General features: G+C 46.3%; 1 protein-coding gene across 2 annotated transcripts in view; it reads right to left on the bottom strand.

The window, feature by feature from the left end:
• The window catches only part of plekhg1 (pleckstrin homology and RhoGEF domain containing G1), a 223,352-nt gene that overhangs the window by 145,289 nt on the left and 53,929 nt on the right, over positions 1-24,134 (bottom strand). The window contains exon 2 of one of the 2 annotated variants that reach the window (XM_033026136.1): positions 23,148-23,222. The exons of the other annotated variant lie outside the window; for it this stretch is intronic. Coding sequence (XP_032882027.1) covers positions 23,148-23,196 — 49 coding nt within the window. The 5' untranslated portion in view covers positions 23,197-23,222. The remainder of the gene's footprint in view (positions 1-23,147; positions 23,223-24,134) is intronic. 2 annotated transcript variants of the gene reach the window in all.

The raw sequence follows: 24,134 nt of genomic DNA, 5'->3' as shown, positions 1-24,134 counted from the left end.
TGCTTTTTTTCCCCACGAGTAGTTGCTCTGCTCAATAACCAAAAATCTGTAGCCTCCTTTTGCTCTGGTGTTTTATTTAATTCCCATGTTTAATCGATAATGTTTTATTATTAATGTTTAATGTTGTATGTGTCATTCCTAACTGTCACTGTATGTCAAGTTGTCATTTGCGGGCGGAGCACCAAGGCAAGTTCCTTGTATGTGAATATACTTGGCCAATAAATGTATTCATTCATTCAACAATGACCCCGGAACCACTACATTCCAAGACTATTTCACCAAGTCCCCTCTGCGCCTTTTCTGAGGCAATGATATTCTTCTTGGTGCAATTTCCATAATATTCCCATTTGGAGCCCAAACCACTGTATTAGAGATTTATCACTTCTTCCTGCTGCGTGCATGTGAATCTTCCAGGTAGAGCACCCTGCATTGCATGTTCTATACGGCCTTCTCAACTTGTCCTACCACCTTCAAAAAAATGCATGCATACACTCAAATCTCTCGGTCCCTGTTCTATTCTCAAAGCTGTCGTATTAATTTAAACTCATATCATAGGTCATAAGTGATAAGAGCAGAATTAGGCCACTCGGCCCATCAAGTCTACTCCGCCATTCAATCATGGCTGATCTATCTCTCTCTCCTAACCCCAATCTCCTGCCATCTCCCCATAACCTCTGACACCCGTACTAATCAAGAATCTGTCTACATCTGCCTTAAAAATATCCATTGACTTGGCCTCCACAGCATTCTGTGGCAAAGAATTCCACAGATTCCCCACCCTCTGACTAAATAAATTCCCCCTCATCTCCTTCAAAAGGAAGGTCATTTATTTCTGAGGCTGAACTATGGTCCTGGACTCTCCCACTAGTGGGAACATCCTCTCCACAGCCACTCTACCCAAGCCTTTCACTATTCGGTAAATTTCAATGAGGTTCTGTCTCATTTTTCTAAACTCCAGCGAGTACAGGCCCAGTGCCGTCAAACACTCATCATATGTTAATCCACTCATTCCTGGGATCATTCTTGCAAACCTCCTCTGGACGCTCTCCAGATCCTTCCTCAGACATCCTTCCTCAGATATGGTGCCCAACCTCTCATAACTAACATCAACCCAACAAAAAAATGTACGTACTACTCTCATCAGCAGAACAATAGCTGACCAAAACCATGAATTAAATGTTAGATCCTTTCAACATTCAATGTTGTGACATTAATATATTCGCGCTGGCCATCGTTTATTAACTCGATTGGATACTCGATTAAATATTGAATTGATATTTCTCAAAATAGTTATATTAGGGTTACAGGTTTATCCCAATCCCATTTCTTGGATGACACAAATCTGTGGTGTCTGCGGGAGTAATCGATTTACACCAGTGAATTGACACGAGGACCCAGTGCACCATATCCAAGTTTGCCAAAGGCACAGTGAGTGGCAGCACCGACCATGAGGAGAACCAGGTGATGTTAAGTGAATGCACAAGAATTTGACAGATGTAAGGCAAGGTGGAAAAAATAAAGTAATTATAGTAGAAATTATTGCCCACTAAGATGCAGGACAGACCCACAGGAAATCCTTCTTTAACTGTACAACTTCTCCTCATTTTGTTGTGGGGTAGACTGAGACCGACTTCCACTCCCCCCCATCACCCACCAATCTTTTCCACTTGTCACTTTCATTCCATGTTTCATGTATTTTGTGTTTATGTACCCCTCCTGGGATAAATAAAGTTATTTCGTATCGTATCATATTGTATCATAGAAAACGCCCAGAAGAAACAGGATATTTTCTTCAAATGGGGCAAATTTGATAGGTCAACGTATTTGGAGGACCTGTTAACAAGCTACAAGCAATAATGAAGGCAAATGGTATTTGATGTGTTGTCAGGAACTGCAGATGTTGGTTGACACCAAAGATAGACACAAAATGCTGGAGTAACTCAGCGGGCCAGGCAGCACCTCTGGAGAGGAATGGGTGACGTTACCAACTGATGAAGGGTTCCGACCGGAAAGGTCACCTATTCCTTTTCTCCAGCGATGCTGTCTGACCCATTGCATTACTCCAGCATTTTGTGTCTTTAAATGGTATTTGGTCTTTACCTTGAGGATTTGTATACAAGAGTAATGACACCTTATTGCATTTATATAGATCCCTGGTGAGATCAGATCTGGAACAATGTCCCCGAGTTTGGTCTCCCTATACAAGGTATACTTCCAAAAAAGGAGACGAAAGTGGGAAGTGATCTTGTTGAACCCTGCAGAAATCCTGTTTGACAGTGTAAACATCTACACAATATTTCCCTTGTCTAGGATGTCTCCAACCGGAGGTCATGCTGTCAAAATAGTGATCAAGCCCTTCAGAATAAAGGTGAGAAGAACTCTCTTCACTCGGGAAGCAGTGAATCTTTGGAACACTCTACTCAGCAAGGCTGTGGAGACTCAGTAGTTGAAGACACTGCAAAAGGTTTTTAAAGATTAAGAGAATCAAGGACATGCAGAGAATTGGCACTTGAAGCAAAAGCTCAACCAAAAACTTTACAAATGTTAGCATCAACACAAAACATAGAAACATAGAAAATAGGTGCAGGAGTAGGCCATTCAGCCCTTCGAGCCAGCACCGCCTTTCATTGTGATCATGGATGATCGTCCCCTATCAATAACCCGTGCCTGCCTTCTCCCCATATCCCTTGACTTCACTAGCCCCTAGAGCTCTATCGAACTCTCTCTTAAATCCATCCAGTGATTTGGCCTCCACTGCCCTCTGTGGCAGGGAATTCCATAAATTCACAACTCTCTGGGTGAAAATGTTTTTTCTCACCTCAGTCTTAAATGACCTCCCCTTTATTCTAAGACTGTGGCCCCTGGTTCTGGACTCGCCCAACATTGGGAACATTTTTCCTGCATCTAGCTTGTCCAGTCCTTTTATAATTTTATATTTTTCCATAACTCCCCCTCATCCTTCTAAACTTCAGTGAATACAAGCCTAGTCTTTTCAATCTTTCCTCATATGACAGTCCCGCCATCCCAGGGATCAATCTCGTGAACCTACACTGCACTGCCTCAATCACAAGGATGTCCTTCCTCAAATTACTACGGCCAATAGCCTACTCCATTGCTTTATGTTATCAGAGAATCATAAAATGACTAATCCAATGGAGCCCACAGTAAAGTTGGCATTGATTCAACAGCCAGAGAACACATCTCCTGAATCAAATGGAATTCCTTCATGTTTGGTACTTGCATCCATATGTTTAAACGGGTGTTTTTAATACATAATGTGCAGAAGCACCACTAACCTCACCAATGCTTTCATCAATGGTTACAAATTGAGGCTGTCAGACCAAACAACACACCCTTTCCCCCTTGCGTAGGTACATCACACAGTGGCTTTGTCTTGACAAAGTCACCCTATGGAGAGAGAGGTTCCTCATGGGGTCAGGAGGCCAGGGTTAGAAATGTTGGACTGGTTCAAAATGTTCACGTAATTTAAAAATCCATAAATTAATAAAATATAGGCCGCTGCCAGTGTCGACCCTGTTAATAAATAGGTTACCGTTTAACATGATCATCGATTTAAATGTCATAGTTATGTGTAAAATCTTGAGCCCCTCAGCTACAGTATCATGGTGTAACTCTCACTGGAGGCACTCCAGTACTAACCAGCAGCCATTTTGTTGAGTACTAAGAAAGGGACTAATCTGAGGAAAGTCCCTATATTATCATGACCGTGTGTGTTCATTGACCCAAGAACATCTCATTATCGCAGTTCTCACCTTATTTCATTGTTTGAGGGACGTGGCCTGCCAGTGACATCAAACAACGTGCATTTTAATTGTGACTTTAATGGCAGTAAATGATCCAAAACAAACACTTAGCATAGGAATTATTGGAGAAAAATTGATGCAGAATCAAATCTGGCACCATTGGAAGTAACCAAAGGTTTGGACAGAGGAACAATCTTCATCCTTCACCAACTTTACCAAAAGATGCAAGGATGGAATGAACTGGAATGGAATGCTTATTGTCACATGTGACTAGGCACAGTGAAATCCTTTGGGAAGGCAGGAATTAGGGTCAAGATGGCCAATGCCACAGACATCAATGAAGGATGTTAAGGGAAGTCTGGAAAGAAAACCTTAAGATTTGAAGCACAATAATTCCTGAAGAGGATTGCATTGGGGGAAGCATGGCCATGGGAAAGACTTGGAAACATAGAAACATAGAAAATAGGTGCAGGAGTAGGCCATTCTGCCCTTCGAGCCATTCAATATGATCATGGCTGATCATCCAACTCAGTATCCTGTACGAGTTCTGGAGTTGGAGTTGGAGTTCTGCTTTATAAGAGAAATGACCATGAAAGGTCAACAAAAGGAATGATCAAGCAGAATTCAGCAAAGGTCAACCTCCTCATGGACAGATCAGAATTGGTGCAAAGAATCGGGGATTTGAGAAATCTAGGGCATGGCAAATGTAATGGGAAGAGGTGTGGATGGGCAGCTTGTGAGGCTCAGTGATGTGGATGGTTGTGGCTGGCTTGAAGCTCAGTCATGGATTGAAGGAGACGCCATGAAGGATGACTGACAGTGAGACTGAAGAATCAAATGATGGGGGGGAGAAAAATACATTTTATTTACAGCAAGTTACTAGTCAATGCCAAGTTATTACTAAATCAAGCACTAGGATTCATCTCAAGGGCATTGATTATAAAATCAGATGGCAATTTGACCCAGAATTATTTTTTGGCAAGGCCACATATGGAACACTGTGTGCCATTTTGACTCATTTATCTTAATATTTATTTTTAAATTATCAAGCAAAACTTTCCATTGGGGACAGAGGTAATTAGATTAGAATTCAATTCCTTAACAGCACCAAAAAATGGAAAGAGAGTGGTATGGAATTGAATATTACAGAACACGAGGGTGAGGGTGAGAGCAAGAAGAGTGTGCCTCAGTCAATAATTGAATAAAATTCCAACCCTCTCCCTTTCTCACCCGTAAAATCATCAAATTTTGAATTAATTAACACATTTAAAAGTTTTGAAAGCATCGGTAATATTGGCTGTACAGAGTAAAGTCCCTCCTTAAAAAAAATCCAGTCAAGAAAGAAGTTGGAAGGAACTGCAGATGCGGGTTTAAACCGAAGATAGACACAAAATGGTGGAGTAACTCAGCGGGACAGGCAGCATCGCTGGAGAGAAGGAATGAGTGACGTCCCGGGTCGAGACCGTTTACGTCAGATAAAGGGTCTCGACCCAAAACGTCGCCCATTTCCTCTCTCCAGAGATGCTGCCTGAGTTACGCCAGCATTTTGTGTCGATCTTAGAGATAACGCTGAGTTCATCTTGAAGAATTGAATACCTAATAGAAAATTGAAATCTCTGATCTAGGCTGGAAATTATTGTAGATTGAATTATCCTATTTAAAGGATGGTATAAACAACTCAAAAACCATACTTGTATTCATGCAAGCATGCACAAGCCAATGATGAATTAAAACCTGGGACAGCAAAAGGAAGCAGGCAAAGGGAAATGGAAGGATTATGGTGCAAAGAGTTTGCCGTTTCCACTCACATTTGTTTAGTTAGTTAGTTTTGTTTATTGTCACATGTATTGAGGTACAGTGAAAAGCTTTTGTTGCGTGTTATTCAGTCAGCAGAAAGACTATACATGATTACAATTGTCATTTTCAGTGTATAGATACATGATATTATGTTTAAGAAGGAACTACAGATGCTGGAAAATCGAAGGTACACAAAAATGTTGGGAAACTCAGCGGGTGCAGCAGCATCTATGGAGTGAAGGAAATAGGCAACGTTTCGGGCCGAAACACTTTTTCAGACAGGTATATTCAGACAGACAGACCTATAGATACATGATAACCTGGTATATATTTTTGTTTTAAAAGAACAGGATACAAATATATTCAAAGTTGTGAATCAAGACAACAAAAGAAAACGGGATGATGAAATGCAGTGTCAGAATTAGTCAGTGAGGATCGATGAACAGCTTTAATCAGGGAGTTTCTCTTCTCCAAGAGGTGAAAGGAAATGTACAGAAATGTAATCAGGTGGATCATCTTTGGCGAGTTAGAATTCACTAGTTTTGGACAGGCAATCGGGAGGGGGGGGGGGGGGGAAAACACATGGACAATGAGTTTTAGTTTCATCCTGGTCTTGGGAAGATTCTTCATCATGGAAAGGTAAGGAAATTCAGACCCAATTCATGTACAGTCAATTAAATCACTTGGCCTGACATTGGGCATCTCACCCGGAGCAACTCACCAGGAGAGGAGATGGTTGCCCACCTCTTCACAGAGTGTGGCGTTGCCAAGAGGATCTGGAATGATGCAAGGGTCCGTGTTACAGTTCATCCCGAACAGCTCCATAAAAGAGCACTCTATGATTTACGGACTGTTCCCAGGGACATTTTCAGAGACGGGCATCATGTGCTGTTGGAAGATCATCAACTCGGTGAAAGACGCTCTTTGGTCTGCCTTAAACTTGTTGGCCTCCCAGCATAGCAAAATGTCCGTCAGGGAATGTTGCTGACTGGCCCGTTCCAGACTGCAGGAGTACCTGCTGAGGGATGCGCTGAAGCTTAGTGCAGTCGACCCCAAGGCTCTGGGGTAGGACCAAAGTCTAGGGTCTGCCACTGCGGGACAATGAGGTACAGAGTTTGGTGCGGACACCCATCAAACAAGGGAATGGATATCCCAACCTGGGGGTGATAGTGGCAAGGGTTCTTGGTATAAGGATAGTTATGAACACTACTGATTATGACATTAATTAATGTATAGGCACTGACATTGCCGGAAGAGGTTTAGCACTGCTTTTGTTTATTTAATTGTTTTTTAAAATTTTTTTAAAAAGTTTATTTTTGGAAATATATTTTGAAATTTGACCAGGAGTAAGAGACAAACCAGATAAAACTCAAGTCCAAAGCTTTATTGGTATTGGTTTATTTATATCACATTTGCCAAGAAAAAGTGAAAAATGTTGTGTCCAGCCAAATCATATTATATATCAGTACGGTCAAGCCACACACCAGGTAGCGCAACGAGAATAAAGTGTTGCAGCGATTTAGCATTGCATTTACAGAGAACGTGCAGATTAAAAAATGTGCAAGGACAATGAGGTAGGCTGGAAGATTGGGACTACTTCCTCAGTTTATGAAAGTTCTGTTCAGTAGTCTGATAACAGTGGGGAAGAACTTCTTTTGGCCAAGGGGTAATGAAAAATGAGATTCAGAGGGGATATGACGGGGACCCTTTTCACCCCGGAATGGCAAGTACCTGGGTGATCGTTTGAAACTGGGTTGCTGACAACATTTTCGAAGTATCTAGACGAGCACTTGCATTATTTCAACACAGTAGATTATGGACTCAGTGCTGGATGATGGCACAGGGGTGACCATTGGTCACCATGGACAGGTTGGGCCAAATGGCTGGTTTCCATGCTTATATGATATACTGTTATAGGTGACCAAAATTATATGTTACACCGATCCCTACTACTCTCCACTTACTGTACTTTACAGGAGCAATTACCTGGTTATTATTACAGCAAGTTGCTGTACTTTTTGTTTCCTCTGCTCTCTAAAAGGATCATTTGAAAGAATTAGCTTCCCACAAAAGACAGTTATGTAACCTACCTTGTCATCAAGACATCAGAAGACATTGTGCTGGTATTAAATACAGCCGGGACTCTCTCCGCATTGAAATCTGGAGCATAATTTCCATACAGAGGACGTCAGAAATATTTATCAATTAAATGTTCAGAGCAAGTTCAATAGATTATTGCGCAAAAGTGGCACCAGAGTGTGGAACCCTAACCCCAACGCACACTGGCTCCAGTAGAGGATCTACCTCATCCAATACCTAAACCAAGTTATGGAAATATGACTGTGAAACAGATAAACTGCTACAAAATTAAAATGTTTCAATTTCCTCAAAGGCTGTTCCAATTCTGCACTTCATACCCAATATCTTCTGCACTGAGGAAGATCAGTCTTGTGTAAAGGGCCTGTCCCACTTAGGCGATTTTTAGGCGACTGCCGCGACAGCCACAGTCGTGGTGAGATGCCGGAAAACCGGCTTCTCTGGACCCAGCCCACGACAAAGTCTCTGACAAGCTAGTCGACGTCAAGCTACGACACAATTCCTCGCGACTTGGGGCTTCCACCTATGACCACACCTACTACAACCTACGACAACCTTCGACCACACAGGCGACAACTGAAGTCAACTTGCGTCCACCCGCCACAAGATACGACCCTGTCGGTAACAACTGAAGACAATTCAGTCGCCGGTACCTGTCGCAGGGTTGACATAGGTAGTCGCCAATGGAATTCATCGGTCAGCACCCGGCGACAATCAACGTCACCTGGCGTCATCCTGGCTATAACCTACGACAGCACCTACGACAGGAGAAGACAGGCAACGTCAAGCCCACTGTCGCTGAAAGGTTTTGAGCATTTCAAAATCCAGCGGCAACAAGAAAAAGTTACGACACTTGAGGAGACGCCTCACGACAATACAGGTGTCACTCCGCGTCAATGTGGCGACTGCCTATTTTCTGGCAGTTGCTGAAAAATAATCGCCTAAGTGAGACAAGGCCTAAAGGGCCTGTCTGTAGATGATATGTGCATGTACCTTTAATATAGTTACCTCACCACTACTAACAACTCCCCATATCACAAGTATAATTACAACCTCCCCACCCACTGTTCTCTCTCTAGTTCCCGTGACAGACCACGTACAGCTAGTGCTCATTGTAATGTTACAGTATGTACAGTATAAATAAACGAAGTAAAGTTACAGTGTGTTGATGACACTTCTTTACCTGGTGTCATATCTCTTACCCTTGCGCCTCATGTTTATCGGTTGTTTCTTTACTTTTGCCCCAGTTTCCCGTTCCCTTTCTCTATTTCCTCGTTATGGCCACTTCTTGCCGCAAGCCCGATGTGCTTGTTTTCGATTCCGACATTGCCCATCGTTGGGATGTCTTTAGACGTGACTTCGACCACTATGTCACAATCGCCCATCCTGCCGCCACCCCTGAAGTCAAAGCTTCTCTGCTTCTCAACCTGGCTGGTCCCGATGCACTGGAACGGTCAGAATCATTCGTCTACGCTGCGGGTGAAACTGCTCGGGACCCGGTATGTTTATTGGCTAAGTTTACCGCGATGTGCGACATCCCCTCTAACTGCATCTTAGAGTGTTTTAAACTGTTCGGGCGGCGTCAGAACTCGGGTGAATCTATTGAGAATTACGTCGCTGCGCTGCGACACCTGGCCAGGCGGTGCCGCCTTGGCACGCTGACCCCCGATGAACTGACCAGGGACATTATGGTTTATGGTCTACGCGACGGAAAGCTGAGGGCTGAACTTTTGCGGAAGCCCGACCTGTCTTTTGACGAGGCTATGCACGCCTGCCGTCTGGCCGAAGCCGTCACCTCGGCGGTGTCACCGGCTGATCACGATATTAACTTTGCCAGCGTTGCCAGCCGTCGGCGGTACACGGCCCCGCCACGACCACGGGGGTCCGGCACTGCTCCAGGGGGAGGCACCCCACAGCGGTGCCCCAATTGCAACTTTGCCACTCATCAATTCAATGTGTGCCCTGCCTTGGGTAAAACATGCAACTACTGCAGGAAACTGAACCATTTCTCTGCTGCCTGCCGTTCCCGTGGGAAGCCTGTTGCTGCTCCACGGCGTATGTTAAACAACTTGGTGCAAGCTGATAGCACGCTCGGTTCCCAGAACCAGCCTGACGAACTCCCTATGTCTGACTCAGGTTCCTCCCAGGTGGAGACCAGCATATTTTCACTGTTGGATACACAGTTCGTGTAACTGTGAACAACTCGACCTTCACCGCGAAGATTGATACTGGGGCGGTCGCAAATGTAATGTCAACAAGCCTCTTCAGGAAGATAAGGGCTAATGAGCAAGTTACTACTGATCGCTCCACTTTGCATGCTTACGGGGGAGGGGTGCTCGTTCCTGTGGGAAACGCAACTCTGCACTGCAAGATACTGGAGTCCACTCGCCCCCTCACTTTCTATCTTCTCGATTCCAACTGCATCACCCTGTTGGGCATCCAAGCATGCCAGGACTTGGGCCTAGTCTCCTTCCACCGTGACATCCACAAGGTGCAGGCCCTAATGAACCCGTTGATCGAATATCCTGACCGTTTTAACGACTAACTGGGCAAGCTGCCCTGCAACTACAAGATTGTTGTCGACCGCAAGGTCGAGCCAGTGATCCGTCCACCACACCATGTCTCCTTCGCCATGAAGGATAAAGTTGAATCGACGCTGCATGGCATGGTAACAATGGGCATCCTGAAGGCAGTGAGCGAACCCACCCGGTGGGTCTCCACCATGGTTGTTGCCGCGAAAAAGGACAAAAGCGAGATACGCATTTGCATCAACCCCAAAGACCTGAACCTGGCCATCAAACGCCCGCACTACCCCATGCGAACAGTAGAGGACGTCGCTGCACAGGTTGGCCCGGCCGCAATCTTTTCTGTTCTCGATGCCAAGAGTTCCTTCTGGCAGATACCGCTCGATGAGCAGTCCTCCTACCTGACAACTTTCAGCACCCCCTTCGGCAGGTTCCGGTTCCTCCGAATGCCATTCGGGATCAACTCTGCTAGCGAGGTGTTCCAACGGACAATGGAACAACTGTTCGCCGGTCTACCGTGTGCCATCATCGTTGACGACATCCTGGTCTATGGTAAGGACGTCGCTGGGCACGACGTCAACCTCCGCCAAGTCCTGGACCGGGCCCGGAAGATCAACTTGAAATTGAACCCCAAGAAATGCCGATTCCGCGTCCCAGAGGTCACATATGTTGGACATGTATTTACGGCCTCGGGGCTGAAACCCGACCCGCAGAAGACGACTGCAATCTCCGGGATGTCTTCACCCACTGACGTGCCCAGCCTGCAACGTTTCCTGGGCATGGTTAACTACCTGGGGAAGTACATCCCTGACTTCAGCGAGCTGAGCGCGCCCCTGAGGGCTTGATTAAGAAGGACACGGCCTGGGCTTGGTTCCCTCAACACCAGAAAGCTTTCGACGTCCTGAAATCCAGACTGATCAGTACCCCCACACTCAAATTTTTTGACCTGAAGCGTCCCATTGTCATCACCTGCGACGCCTCTCAGTTCGGGCTCGGTGCCGCATGTCTGCAGCTCCACAACGACCTGCAGCTGCCTGTTTCCTATGCGTCCCGCACCATGACCCAGGCCGAGCAGCGCTATGCTCAGATAGAGAAGGAGTTGCTGGCTGTGGTGTTTGCCTGCTCGAAGTTCAAGGACTACATTCTGGGCAACACTTTCACCATCGAAACCGACCACCAGCCGCTTGTCACCATCCTCCACAAGCCGATCCATGTTGCCTCATCCCGACTGCAGCGCATGATGCTGCAGCTCCAGCGTTTTACTTTCGAGATTGTCTATCGTAAGGGCAAAGACATGTTCGTGGCCGACACGCTATCCCGCGCACCGCTAACATCCACAGATCGCCACCCCTATGAGATGTCTGACCTGATGGTGCTCAATGTTAATATTGTCCCTTCACAGCAGATGCAGTCCCTGGTCCAGCACACTGCCAGTGATCCTGCCCTGCAACAGCTTGCTGGCGTCATCCAGCAGGGCTGGCCCGACCATCGTTCCGCTTTGCCGGCCGGTGCCGTGCCCTACTTCCTGGTCCGTGATGAGCTCGTACTACACGACGGCGTGGTTGTGAAGGGACACAAGGTTGTTGTGCCTGCTGCGCTGCACGACCACTATTTTCAGGCCGCCCACCGCGGTCATCCTGGGGCCGAAGCTACCTTGTCTCAAGCCCAGAGCCAGTTCTACTGGCCTGGTATGGCTCAATACATCCGGGAGAGGGTCTCCTCGTGTTCCACCTGCAACAGCCTCGCCCCCCACCAGCAACGTCAGCCGCTTCTGCAGCAGCCTGCTCCCGAACTACCCTGGATAGCGGTTGCCACTGACATTTTCGAATGGCGTGGCAAGCACTTCCTGGTGTTTGTCGACTCTTACTCCAACTGGTTCGAGGTTGACCAGCTGCGCTCCCTCACCTCTTCGGCCGTTATCGATAAGCTGCACCGCCACTTCGCTACCTTCGGCTCCCCGGCCAGCCTGCAGTCGGACAACGGCAGCCAGTTCGCGAGCGCCGAGTTCCGAGCTTTCGCGTCCAGCTGGAACTTCCGCCACTACACCAGCAGCCCCGAGTACCCGCAGAGCAACGGTCTTGCCGAGCGCGCCGTCCGCAGTGCAAAGGACTTGCTGGAACATTGTCGCTTGTCTCGTTCCGATTTTTACCTTGCCCTCCTTAACCTTCGCAACATCTCCCGCGACCCTGCCATGGGCTCCCCTGCTCAGCGGCTCATGTCTCGCACCACCAGGCCCCCGATCCTGGTGGCCCAGCGCTCCCTCATGCCCTCCGTCCTCAAACCCGCTGTTGTCCAGGAACGCATTGCCCTTAAGCACGAGGTCCAGAAGCGCTCCCATGATAAGTCCTGCCGCCCCCTTCCGTGCCTCTTCCCCCGTCAAGTCGTCCGCATGCAGTCCCCCTCCGGTCACTCCAGGCTCACCACCGTCGTTGGCTCCGCGGGCTCGCCTAGGTCCTATCTGGTTGACCATGCGGGTGCATTCTACCGCCAGTCCCGCCAACACCTGCGGCTCATCAACGAGCCTCCACCACCGCCCACGGACCCCTTTGCTCCTCCGCTGCAGTCTCCTGCTCGCTCCACCCGCCGCTCCTCACATGCCTCGGTCTCTGCCTTCTCAGCTCTACCAGTCCTCTCCTCCTCCGGCTCAGCCCCCCTCGCCTGCCCGCGCGCTGCCCGCCGCTGCGCCTGCGTCCTCTCCTTCTTCTCCGTCTCCTCCCAGCTCCCCTGTTCTGGTTCGGCCACCTGCACCTGCACCTGCACCTGCTCCACTTTTTCCTGCAGGGAGGGAGGATGGCGAGATGCGAACCCGGTCGGGACGTGTTGTCAAGCCGCCTGTCCGTTATGGCGACTTCGCGTAACCGTGTATAGCGAATGAGACGTGGTCGCCCTGTCACTACCTTGTTGCTTTTGTTTCTAAGGGGAAGGATGTAGATGATATGTGCATGTACCTTTAATATAGTTACCTCACCACTACTAACCACTCCCCATATCACAAGTATAATTACAACCTCCGCACCCACTGTTCTCTCTCTAGTTCCCGTGACAGACCACGTACAGCTAGTGCTCATTGTAATATTACAGTATGTACAGTATAAATAAACGAAGTAAAGTTACAGTGTGTTGATGACACTTCTTTACACTATCCCACGAGCATGCGACCTGCATGCGGCAAGTGCGACCTAAAGGGCCGGTCCCACCAGCATGCGCCTGCATGCGGCAAGCGTGACCAAACCAGAAGCGGGGACGAGTGAGTGACATGAAGATCGAGCGAAGTCCGCGGGAAGTTCGCGCGTGATGTACGGCGTCGAGGCGGCTGCGAGCCGGAAGGCCGTTGCCGCGCGGAATTTTTAAACACGGTCAGTTTTTCGGAGCCCAGCGCGATGTCAGGACCAGCTCCGCAAAATTCCATACGGCTCCAGCGATCTAAGTGAGACCGGCCCCGCGAGGCCGTACGGCTCAAGCAACCACGTTAGGTCGCGCTTGCCGCATGGAGTCGCTAAGGTCGCGCTTGCCGCATGGTCGCATGCTCGTGGGACAGGCCCTTTAATGCCTCCGTGGGATTAGAACAAACTTGCATTTCCTCACAAACAGAAAGAAAGCTTAGGTTTTCCACCCAATTTCTCCAAGATATTAAATCATTGACGGCATTCATCTTGAAAATGTAGCAGTAACAGGGTGCCACGGTGACGCAGCAATGGACTTGCTGCCTCACAGCGCCAGAGACCAGAGTTTGATCCTGACTACGGGTGCTGTCTGCATGGAGTTTGTACGTTCTCCCTGTGACCTGCGTGGGTTTTCTCCAGGAGCTCCAGTTTCCTCCCACACTCCAAAGACGTATAGGTTTGTAGGCTAATTGGCTTGGTAAAATTGTAAATTGTCCCTAGTGTGTGTAGGGTAGTATTAATGTGCGGGGATCGCTGGCTGGCGGTGGACCAAAGGATCTGTTTCTGTACTGTACAGTGCATTCAGAAAGTATTCAGACCCTTTCACTTTTTCCACATTTTGTTACGTTACAGCCTTATTATAAAATGGTTTAAATTCTTTTTTTTTTTAAATCGTTAATCTACACGCAATACCCCGTAATAAAACAGCGAAAACACGCGTTTAGAAACTTTTGCAAAGTAATAAAAATGAAATAACTGAAATATCTTTACATAAGTATTCAGACCCTTTACTCAGTACTTTGTTGAGGCACCTTATGCAGCGATAGCAGCCTCAAGTCTTCTTGGGTATGGTGCTACCAGCTTGGCACACCTGTATTTGGGTAATTTCTCCCATTCTTCTCTGCAGATCCTCTCAAGCTCTGTCAGGTTGGATGGGGAGCGTCGATGCGCAGCTATTTTCAGGTCCCTCCAGAGATGTTCGATTGGGTTCAAGTCCGGTCACTGGCTGGGCCACTCAAGGATATTCACATACTTGTCACAAACGCACTCCTGTGTTGTCTTGGCTGTGTGCTTAGGGTCGTTGTCCTGTTGGAAGGTGAACCTCCGCCCCAGTCTGAGGTCCAGATCGCTCTGGAGCAGGTTTTCATCAAGGATCTCTCTGTTCTTTGCTCCGTTCATCTTTCCCTCGATCCTGACTAGTCTCCCAGTTCCTGCCGCTGAAAAACATCCCCACAGCATGATGCTGCCACCACCATGCTTCACTGTAGGTATGGTATTGGCCAGGTGATGAGCGGTGCCTGGTTTCCTCCAGACGTGACGCTTGGCATTCAGGCCAAAGAGTTCAATCTTGGTTTCAGCAGACCAGAGAATCTTGTTTCTCATGCCTTTTGGCAAGCTCTTAGCGGGCTGTCATGTGTCTTTTACTGAGGAGTGGCTTCTGTCTGGCCACTCTTCCATAAAGGCCTGATTGGTGGAGTGGTGCAGATATAGTTGTCCTTCTGGAAGGTTCCCCCATCTCCACAGAGGAACTCTGGAGCTCTGTCAGAGTGAACATTGGGTTCTTTGTCACCTCCCTGACCAAGGCCCTTCTCCCACAATAGCTCAGTTTGGCCGGGCAGCCAGCTCTATGAAGAGTCCTGGTGGTTCCAAAGTTCTTCCATTTAAGAATGACGGAGGCCACTGTGCTCTTCGGGACCTGCAATGCTGCAGAAATTGTTTTATACCTTTCTCCACATCTGTGTCTCGACACAATCTGTCTCAGAGGCCTACAGATAATTCCTTCGTCTTCATGGCTTGGTTTTTGCTCTGACATGCACTGTCAACTGTGGGACCTTATATAGACAAGTGTGTGCCTTTCCAAATCTTGTCCAATCAATTTAATCTACCACTGGTGGACTCCAATCAAGTTGTAGAAACATCTCAAGGATAATCAATGGAAACAGGATGAACCTAAGCTCAATTTTGAGTGCCAAACTTATGTAAATGTGATATTTCTGTTAGTTATTTTTAATCACTTTGCAAAAGTTTCTAAACACCTGTTTTCGCTTCTTCATTCTGGGATATTGTGTGTAGATTGATGATAAAAAAAAAGAATTTAATCTATTTTGAAATAAGGCTATAACGTAATAAAATGTGGAAAAAGTGAAAGGGTCTGAATATATATATATATATATTTTTTTTTTTTAAACTGGGTGCTTGAGAATGTGAGAAAAAACAAAAAAAAAGGAAAGCAAAAAGAAAAGAAAACAGGCCCCAAAGAAAAGAGGGCCTTAGAAAGGGAAAGGAAATAAGTAAAAAATCCAAATAAGGTGGAGCTAAATAAAAAAGAAAGGGAATGTGACTAATTCATAACGATTCACACCCATCACCTAGTTCTAAAACAATACCTTTCTAGGGTTATGCTGCACCATATTATGCTTGTAATGAATATTTTCTGAATGCACTGTATCTCTAAACTAAACTAAACTAAACTGAACTGAATTGAATTGAACTAACCTGAACTAAACTGAAGAAGGGTCTCGAACTGAAACGTCACCTATTCCTTCTTTCTGGAGATGCATCCTGTCCTGCTCAGTTACTCCAGTTTTTTGTGTCAAACTTCTTTCTTAAACTAAACTAAAGATCATGGGTGTTCCTGTGAAGGCCAGAGAACATGTTCATCCACTGGTGGAGTTCTCTGTTGGATAATTAATAAACCAGGGCCACACTTAGCCGAATGTCAAGATTCCTTGCTGCAATTTGAAAGAGGAGGGAACTTTGCCTGTTCTCTGACCGCAGCAATCCATCACCAAAATAGATCACTGACCATTATTCCCTCGGTTTGTGAGAGCTGGCTGTGGAAAATAAGCTACTTAATCTCTCTTACATTGACATTACAATAGCAACCGAACTTCAGAAGTACTTGGGTGCAAGAGGAAAGTGTCCCGAAAATGTGAAGGACGTTTTATAAAAGCAAATCTCTCTCAACTCCTGCAGATGAAGCTGATGTATCTACAGCTCAGGACTTGCAAAGCTGTTCATTGTGGTAGCTCTAATGCTGAAAGGCATTGCAACCCAACACCATTGATCGCAAGACAACTTCAATGATTTTGGTAAAATTAACTCTCCCCTCCCTCGCACAAGTTGGTTTTGGATTACACCTCTGCACATTTTAGGTTCTACAAAGTCGCTCACCTGCAGAAATGAGAAGCACTGCAAACAAAAGCAAATCCACCTCCTGTGCAGACAAACCGAGCCAATGAGCAATCACATCGTCAAGTCACATTTATTTATATAGCACATTTAAACAACTCTCGTTGGCCAAAGTGCTTTACATTTGTTATAAGAAACAAACAAACTACATACATATATACATATAGCCCTCGCTCAGTGGACGTCAGGAAAGGCTTGGGAGTACAGATAAGTTTTTAGTCTTGACTTAAAGGAGTCGATGGAGGGGGCAGTTCAGATGGGAAGGGGGATGCTGTTCCACAGTCTAGGAGCTGCAACCGCAAAGGCGCGGTCGCCCCTAAGCTTATGCCTAGGCGGGATATTCAGCAGCCCCAAGTCGGCCAAATGGAGTTCAACAACTTACAGAGTCAAGGAAACTATCACAGAGGAAAATTGACTGCATTTGTTTTGCAATATATGATGGATTCATTGGATTGAAGCTGACCTGGTCATATCTTCCCGCAGTTGAAGTTAACAATCCAGTTGTAGGATTTGGAGATGTTCTCCACTGATGAGACCAATTTGAGCAATATCAAAAAATAGAAAGGAAAATGTTATACATTTATAACAAATTGCCAGAGCAATTCTCCACAAATGCTGGCTGACTTTATTTATTTTAGAGCTACAGCATGGAAACAGAGCAGATTTTAATTTCACACCCACACATAGATGGCATCTCTGGATCATGTCAAGGTCATCTTTAGACTTTAGAGATACAGTGCGGAAACAGGCCCTTCCGCACACTTTGTCCATGCTAACCAGCAATCGCCCTGTGCACTAGCACATTCCTACACACTGGGAACAGTTTACAATTCACAGAAGCCAATTGACCTACAAACCTGTACGTCTTTGGAGTGTGGGAGGAAACTGAAGCACCCGGAGAAAACCCACGCGGTCACAGGGAGAACGTACAACCTCCGTACAAACAGCACCCTTAGTCAGGATCGAACCCGGGTCTCTGGCGCAGTTAAGGCAGCAACTCTACCGCTGCGCTACTGTGCTGCCCTGGTGGATCATCCCAGATCCAGCTTGCCTTTGGTGATAAAGGAGGCACTAATTCAAGCCTTCGAGTTTCCACATGGCACTGCGGTTAACTCTTGTCCATAGGCATGGCTATCATTTACCGGACATTCTGAGTTACCCAGATCACCTGGTGCTTGGGAGGATTCTATGGCATTTGATTTTATAGCACAAATGGCATCAAAGTGGCACGGCAGCAGAGTTGCTGCTGTACAGTGCCAGAGATTCAAGCACCAGAGACAGGTGTTCTCTGTACGGAGTTTGGACGTTCTCCCTGCGACCGTGTGGGTTTTCTCTGGGTGCTCCAGTTCCCTCCCACACTCCAAAGACGTACCGGTTTGTAGGTTAATTGGCCTCAGTGCGTAGGATAGTGCCAGTGTACGGGGTGATCGCTGGTCGGCCGGAATCGGTGGTCCGAGGGGCTGTATCTCTAAAGTCAAAACATCATGTTACTTGTATTGTTTAGGAGGAACTATTCAGCCCATCAAATCTATGCTAGCCCACAGAGCCAGATTTAACTGATTTGTCAACTAACTGACATCACCAGCGCACTAACTGTGCTCAGCAAGAGCCACAGAATCTCCAGGCCAGAACTAGAGCTGTCTTGGTAGCAAACCAAGGTTTCCATTACTGGACTAGTTCACATCTCTGGATTGCAGCAAATCCAGGGCTAGTGGACCCAACCGCCTCATTTGAAAAGTTCTACCCCCGCAACTGAATATGAAAAAGCTACCATCACATAGAAACATAGAAAATAGGTGCAGGAGTAGGCCATTCGGCCCTTCGAGCCTGCACCGCCATTCAATATGAACATGGCTGATCATCCAACTCAGTATCCTGTACCTGCCTTCTCTCCATATCCCCTGATTCCTTTAGCCACAAGGGCCACATCTAGCTCCCTCTTAAATATAGCCAATGAACTGGCCTCAACTACCTTCTGCGGGAGAGAATTCCAGAGATTCACCACTCTCTGTGTGAAAAATGTTTTTCTCATCTCGGTCCTAAAAGATTTCCCCTTTATCCTTAAACTGTGACCCCTTGTCCTGAACTTCCCCAACATCGGGAACAATCTTCCTGCATCTAGCCTGTCCAACCCCTTGAGAATTTTGTGAGTTTCTATAAGATCCCCCCTCAATCTTCTAAATTCTAGCGAGTACAAGCCGAGTCTATCCAGTCTTTCTTCATATGAAAGTCCTGACATCCCAGGAATCAGTCTGGTGAACCTTCTCTGTACTCCCTCTATGGCAAGAATGCCTTTCCTCAGATTTGGAGACCAAAACTGTACGCAATACTCCAGGTGTGGTCTCACCAAGACCCTGTACAACTGCAGTAGAACCTCCCTGCTCCTATACTCAAATCCTTTTGCTATGAATGCTAACATACCATTCACTGCCTGCTGCACCTGCACGCCTACTTTCAATGACTGGTGTACCATGACACCCAGGTCTCGTTGCATCTCCCCTTTTCCTAATCGGCCAATCTATCACAAAGCTTCTGGGTCATTTTGCTTCACGGTCCCTGGAGAGCAAATTACAGCATCCACACAAGTTAGTGCCAGCAACTGTTGTCAGAGGTAGGGAGAGTAATGTTATCGGGATGTTTTATTGGGATGCACCACAGCATGACTTGGGAACAGCTCCATCCAAGACCATACGAAATTAGAGTTGTGAATGCAGCCCGGACCATCACGCAAAACAACCTCCCTTCCATTGACTCCATCTACACCTCACGCTGCCTCAGCGAGGCCAGCAGCATAATCAAGGATGAGTCTCACCCCGGTCACTCCCTAATCTCCCCTCAGGCAAGGGTTATAGAAGTGTGAAAACGCACACTTTCAGATTCAGGGGCAGTTTTTTTCCAGATGATTTCAGGCAACTGAACCACCCTACCAACAAGTAGAGAGTGGTCCCAAGCTACTATGTACCTCATTGGAGACCCTCGGACTACGTTTAATCGGGTTTTACCTTGCAGTAACCATTATTCCCTTAATCATGTATCTGTACACTGTGGATGGATCTATTGTAATCATGTATTGTCTTTCCAGTCTTAACTGGTCAGCATGCAACAAAAACATTTCCCAAGACTTTAAACTATGCTAACTAATGTTATAGAGCTAGAAATAGGCAGGGTTTATAGCCGAGATGGTTATTAATGTAGATCAAAAACCAACTGCAGCCCAGGCACTGGGGCACAATCTGCTTTTGTGCTCAATGCAATTTCCCATTTCAAACAGAACAGACTTCATATTCATCTCCCAACTCCTGTGGCCCTCAGTTCATTCAGAATTACATCTGGTGGAGTTTAGCCCAGAGCTTGGGTCTAAACACGTTGCAGACACCACCAGTTTAACAACCCAAAACTTCACCTATCCATGTTCTCCAGCGATGCTGCCTGGCCTGCTGAGTCACTCAAGCACTTTGTGCCCTTTTCTGTATTAACCAGGCATCTGCAGTTCCTTGTAGCTACCCATCACAACCTAACTTTCTTAGAGCGAAAATAGGAGCAGGTCGCAATGCACAGCAGCTTAGAGGCAATTCTGTAACTTTTCCACTCAATACAAGCTGGGCCCCTTTGATTCAGAGTTAAGAGCAAGGAATCCTTGCAATTGTCAACCTTTGATATCAATTGCAACATCACAAGTAACTATTCCTGCAAGGAAACAGGAAATATTAGCATCGTGTTCAGCAGGGAACTGACTGAACAAAGCAAAACTGGTGACCTCTGCAACGAGCATCTGGAGCTGCACTGACTCACTCAGGAGCATCACAAACATGAGCTTTAGTGCGGTGCTCACACCACAGGTGCAGGTGGCAGATAGTTGGGGAAACACCAGGTAAAGTAAAGGGGATTAGCGGAGTGTACAGAGTTCCCATGTGGCCATTGCCGCACCAACATGCATCTCTCCACGCCCTTCTCCCTGGCCTCTTGCTCTCCGCCTCTACATTCTCTCCCCTGCCTCTGTCTGAAGAAGGGTCCCAACCTGAAATGTCACCCATCGCTTTTCTCCAGTGATGCTGCCTGACCCACTGAGTTACTCCAGCACTTTATGCCCATCTTTGATGTACAACAATCTCTGACTGCTCACACTTCTGCTTCAGAATATTCAGCAACCACTCCGAGAAATCCTGGACCCTGAAGGAAGGCTACCATCCTGAAGTCTCGATGTATTGAGTCTCCCATGATATAGTTGCTCTTAAATCCACCCTCCACTGGTTTGCATCATAGAAACATAGAAAATAGGTGCAGGAGTAGGCCATTCGGCCCTTCAAAGACTGGCATCAAAGCCAGTCATAGTGCACTGACCTGGATCCTGCTCTCCTCTGAAAGATCATCCCTCCCCCACAACCCCAATAGATTCAACAACATAAAGATAGACTGCCACAGGGCTTCCTGACTCATACTAAATGTCCAGACCAGTGAAGGCAAGCATTCTATACACCTTCTTTACCCCGCTATCTACTTGGGTTGCCACTTTCAGGGAGCTATGGACTTGGACCCCAAGATTCATCTGTACATAGAAGCCGTGAAGGGTCTTACCATTGACTGTACACTCTTCCCATTATGCATGTTGGCAAGAGTACAGAAAAGATTCACAAGAATGTTACCAGGTGTGGAGGGTTTGAGCTGTAGGAGAGGCTGGGACTTATTTTTGGTGGAGCACAGGAGACCGAATGGTGACCTTGTGGAGGTTTGTAAAATCATGAGGGGCATTGATAAGGTGAAGAGTCATTGCTGATATTACCCCAGAGTATGGGAGTCTGGAGAGCATATATTTAAGATGAAAGGGTAAAGATTTAAAAATGGACCCAAGGAGGAACTTTATCCACTCAGAGCGGCACAATGGCACAGCGGTAGAGTTGTTGCCTTACAGCGCTTGCAGCACCAGAGACCCGCATTCTATCCTGATTGGCGGGTGCTGTCTGTATGGAGTTTGTACGTTCTCCCCATGATCGTGTGGGTTTTCTCCGAGATCTTCGATTTCCTCCCACTCTCCAAAGACGTACAGGTTTGTACGTTAAATGGCTTAGTACAAGCGTAAATTGGCCCCAGTGCATGTAGGATAGTGTTCATTTGCAGGGATCGCTGGTCGGTGCAGACTCAGTGGGCAGGAGGGCCTGTTTCCGCACTGTATATCTAAACAAAACTAAAGTGAGCATGGTGGGCATGTGGAATGAGCTTGCAAAGGAAGTGAGGAGGTAAGACGGCCAATTTCAATCTCATCAGGACTTCCGCACTAATATGGTGCGATTCACTAATATGCTGGCAGATTCAGTTCCATAGCCAACTTCCGAGGCCGACTTTGCGGGCAAATATCTCGGCTGCCCTCCGCCATGGGAAGACCGTTCAAGTACCATTGGACTCCACTCAGAGACCATAATCTCTGTTCATCCAGCAAATCAGATAATCCAGAAAGCCTCTGGAACAAAGGGTGCTCGAAAATCAGTGGTGGACCTGTACAAGATGTCATTTAAAAGACCTGGATAGAAGAGGTTCCGGACGCAAGAATGTGGGACTCCTTCATTTAGACATTTTGGTTGGCATGGGCGAGTTTAACCGAAGAGTCTGCTTCCACGCTGCATACCTCTACAACTATATTAAACAAATTAGATCATCTCAATGGTTAGGCAATCAAAGAAACAACAAACTTTGACATTGAGCCCATAAAGTCAAGGTAGAATCGATAAACAATCTAACTGTAAGCCGTTACAAAACAATTTAGCTTGTCATGCCATAGAAACAACATTTCACATAGCCATACAAACTCCATAAGTACTCAATGAATCATTCAACACAAGGTAGCTCCCCCACAAACAAATGACCACATGCCCATTTATCAGTAGAATTGAAGGCACCCTCCAATTGCAAATCAACTTTTGAAAAAAAACCTTGTATTTTATTTGAAGGGCACGCTTCGTTTTAATTTTCACTTACTGAGAGATAATTCCAAAATAAAGACAGTGAATTTGTCAAAACTTATTGCCAACTCATGATGGACACAAAATGCAGGGATGACTCAGTGGGTCAGGCAGCATCTTTGGAGACTGTCTGATGAAGGGTTCCAACCAGAAACATCGCCCACCGCTTTTCTCCAGTGATGCGATGAGTTACTACAGCACTTTGTGTCTATGTTCGATATAAACCAGCATCTGCAGTTCCTTTCTACACTTAACTCAAATTGCCAACTCAACCTTATAATCAGCTTTATATACCAAGCAGCAATGGGACTGTGGTCCAGTTGCAACCCACTGTTTCAGAGATCCTACTCTCTGCTGATTAAAAGTAAAGGAACATTGTTGTTCGCAAACATAGGAAGACAATCAAAAACCCAAGAGATCCCATTGAGTACTGACCTTCACTTCTGGAAATGACCTCTATGTCCTCCAGTGCCTTATCTGGCATCTCAGCGCACTGCAAGCTAATGGAACCTGAAGGCAAGAAAGGATAGAGATCTTAAACACAGTTCATATCGGCCTGCAAGAGAAGATTACACATGGATGCAGTTTCTGTCACTCTCATCTTAACAAACAGAAAAATATCAAGTTCACTAAAATGACTCAAGCACCATCTCAGCTGATGACTCAAGTTGGCACGAAGAGTGCAGCACTGACAGGAACCTGCTCTCAGAAAAGCTGTTAAACTGGGTCAAATACAAGAGTTCCCGTAAAGCAGGGAAACTCTGAGATGGTGATCCATCTAACAATTGATACTCCAATGAATGATACTTTATGAATGAATGAATGATCCTTTATTCTCACTTGTTCTGTTGGATTGTGTTTTCTACCCCAAGGATTATTGGGATGTTAAGATTTTTTTAAATTTTGTTTAAACAACATAGAGGAAGATCGTTCCCCCCAGACTCTACATCAGTTCTCAGTGGAAGCACATCAATATTGCTCCCCCATTAACCCATCCTCTCTCACTTGCCTATTAACTTTGGCTGGTTGTCCTGCCACCCACTCAGGCTCGAGGTGATTTACAGTCACCAACTGACCCAGCAAACTGCAAATCTTCAGGCCATGGCAGGAAACTAAAGCACCCAAATGGAAAGAATTTGCAAAGGCAACTACATCAAGATCAGGATCAGAAACATAGAAAATAGGTGCAGGAGTAGGCCATTCGGCCCTTCGACCCTTCAATGTGATCATGGCTGATCATCCACAATCAGTACCCCGTTCCGTCCTTCTCCCCGTATCCCTTGATTCCGCTAGCCCTAACAGCTCTATCTAACTTTTGAATGCATCCAATGAATCGGCCTCCACTGCCTTCTGAGGCAGAGAATTCCACAATTTCACAACTCTGTGGGTGAAAAGGTTTTTCCTCATCTTAGTTCTAAATGG

Source organism: Amblyraja radiata, chromosome 8 (genome assembly GCF_010909765.2).
Source record: "Amblyraja radiata isolate CabotCenter1 chromosome 8, sAmbRad1.1.pri, whole genome shotgun sequence".
In the NCBI taxonomy this organism is placed as follows: Eukaryota; Metazoa; Chordata; class Chondrichthyes; order Rajiformes; family Rajidae; genus Amblyraja; species Amblyraja radiata.
This window is presented reverse-complemented; position numbering and strand designations above follow the sequence as displayed.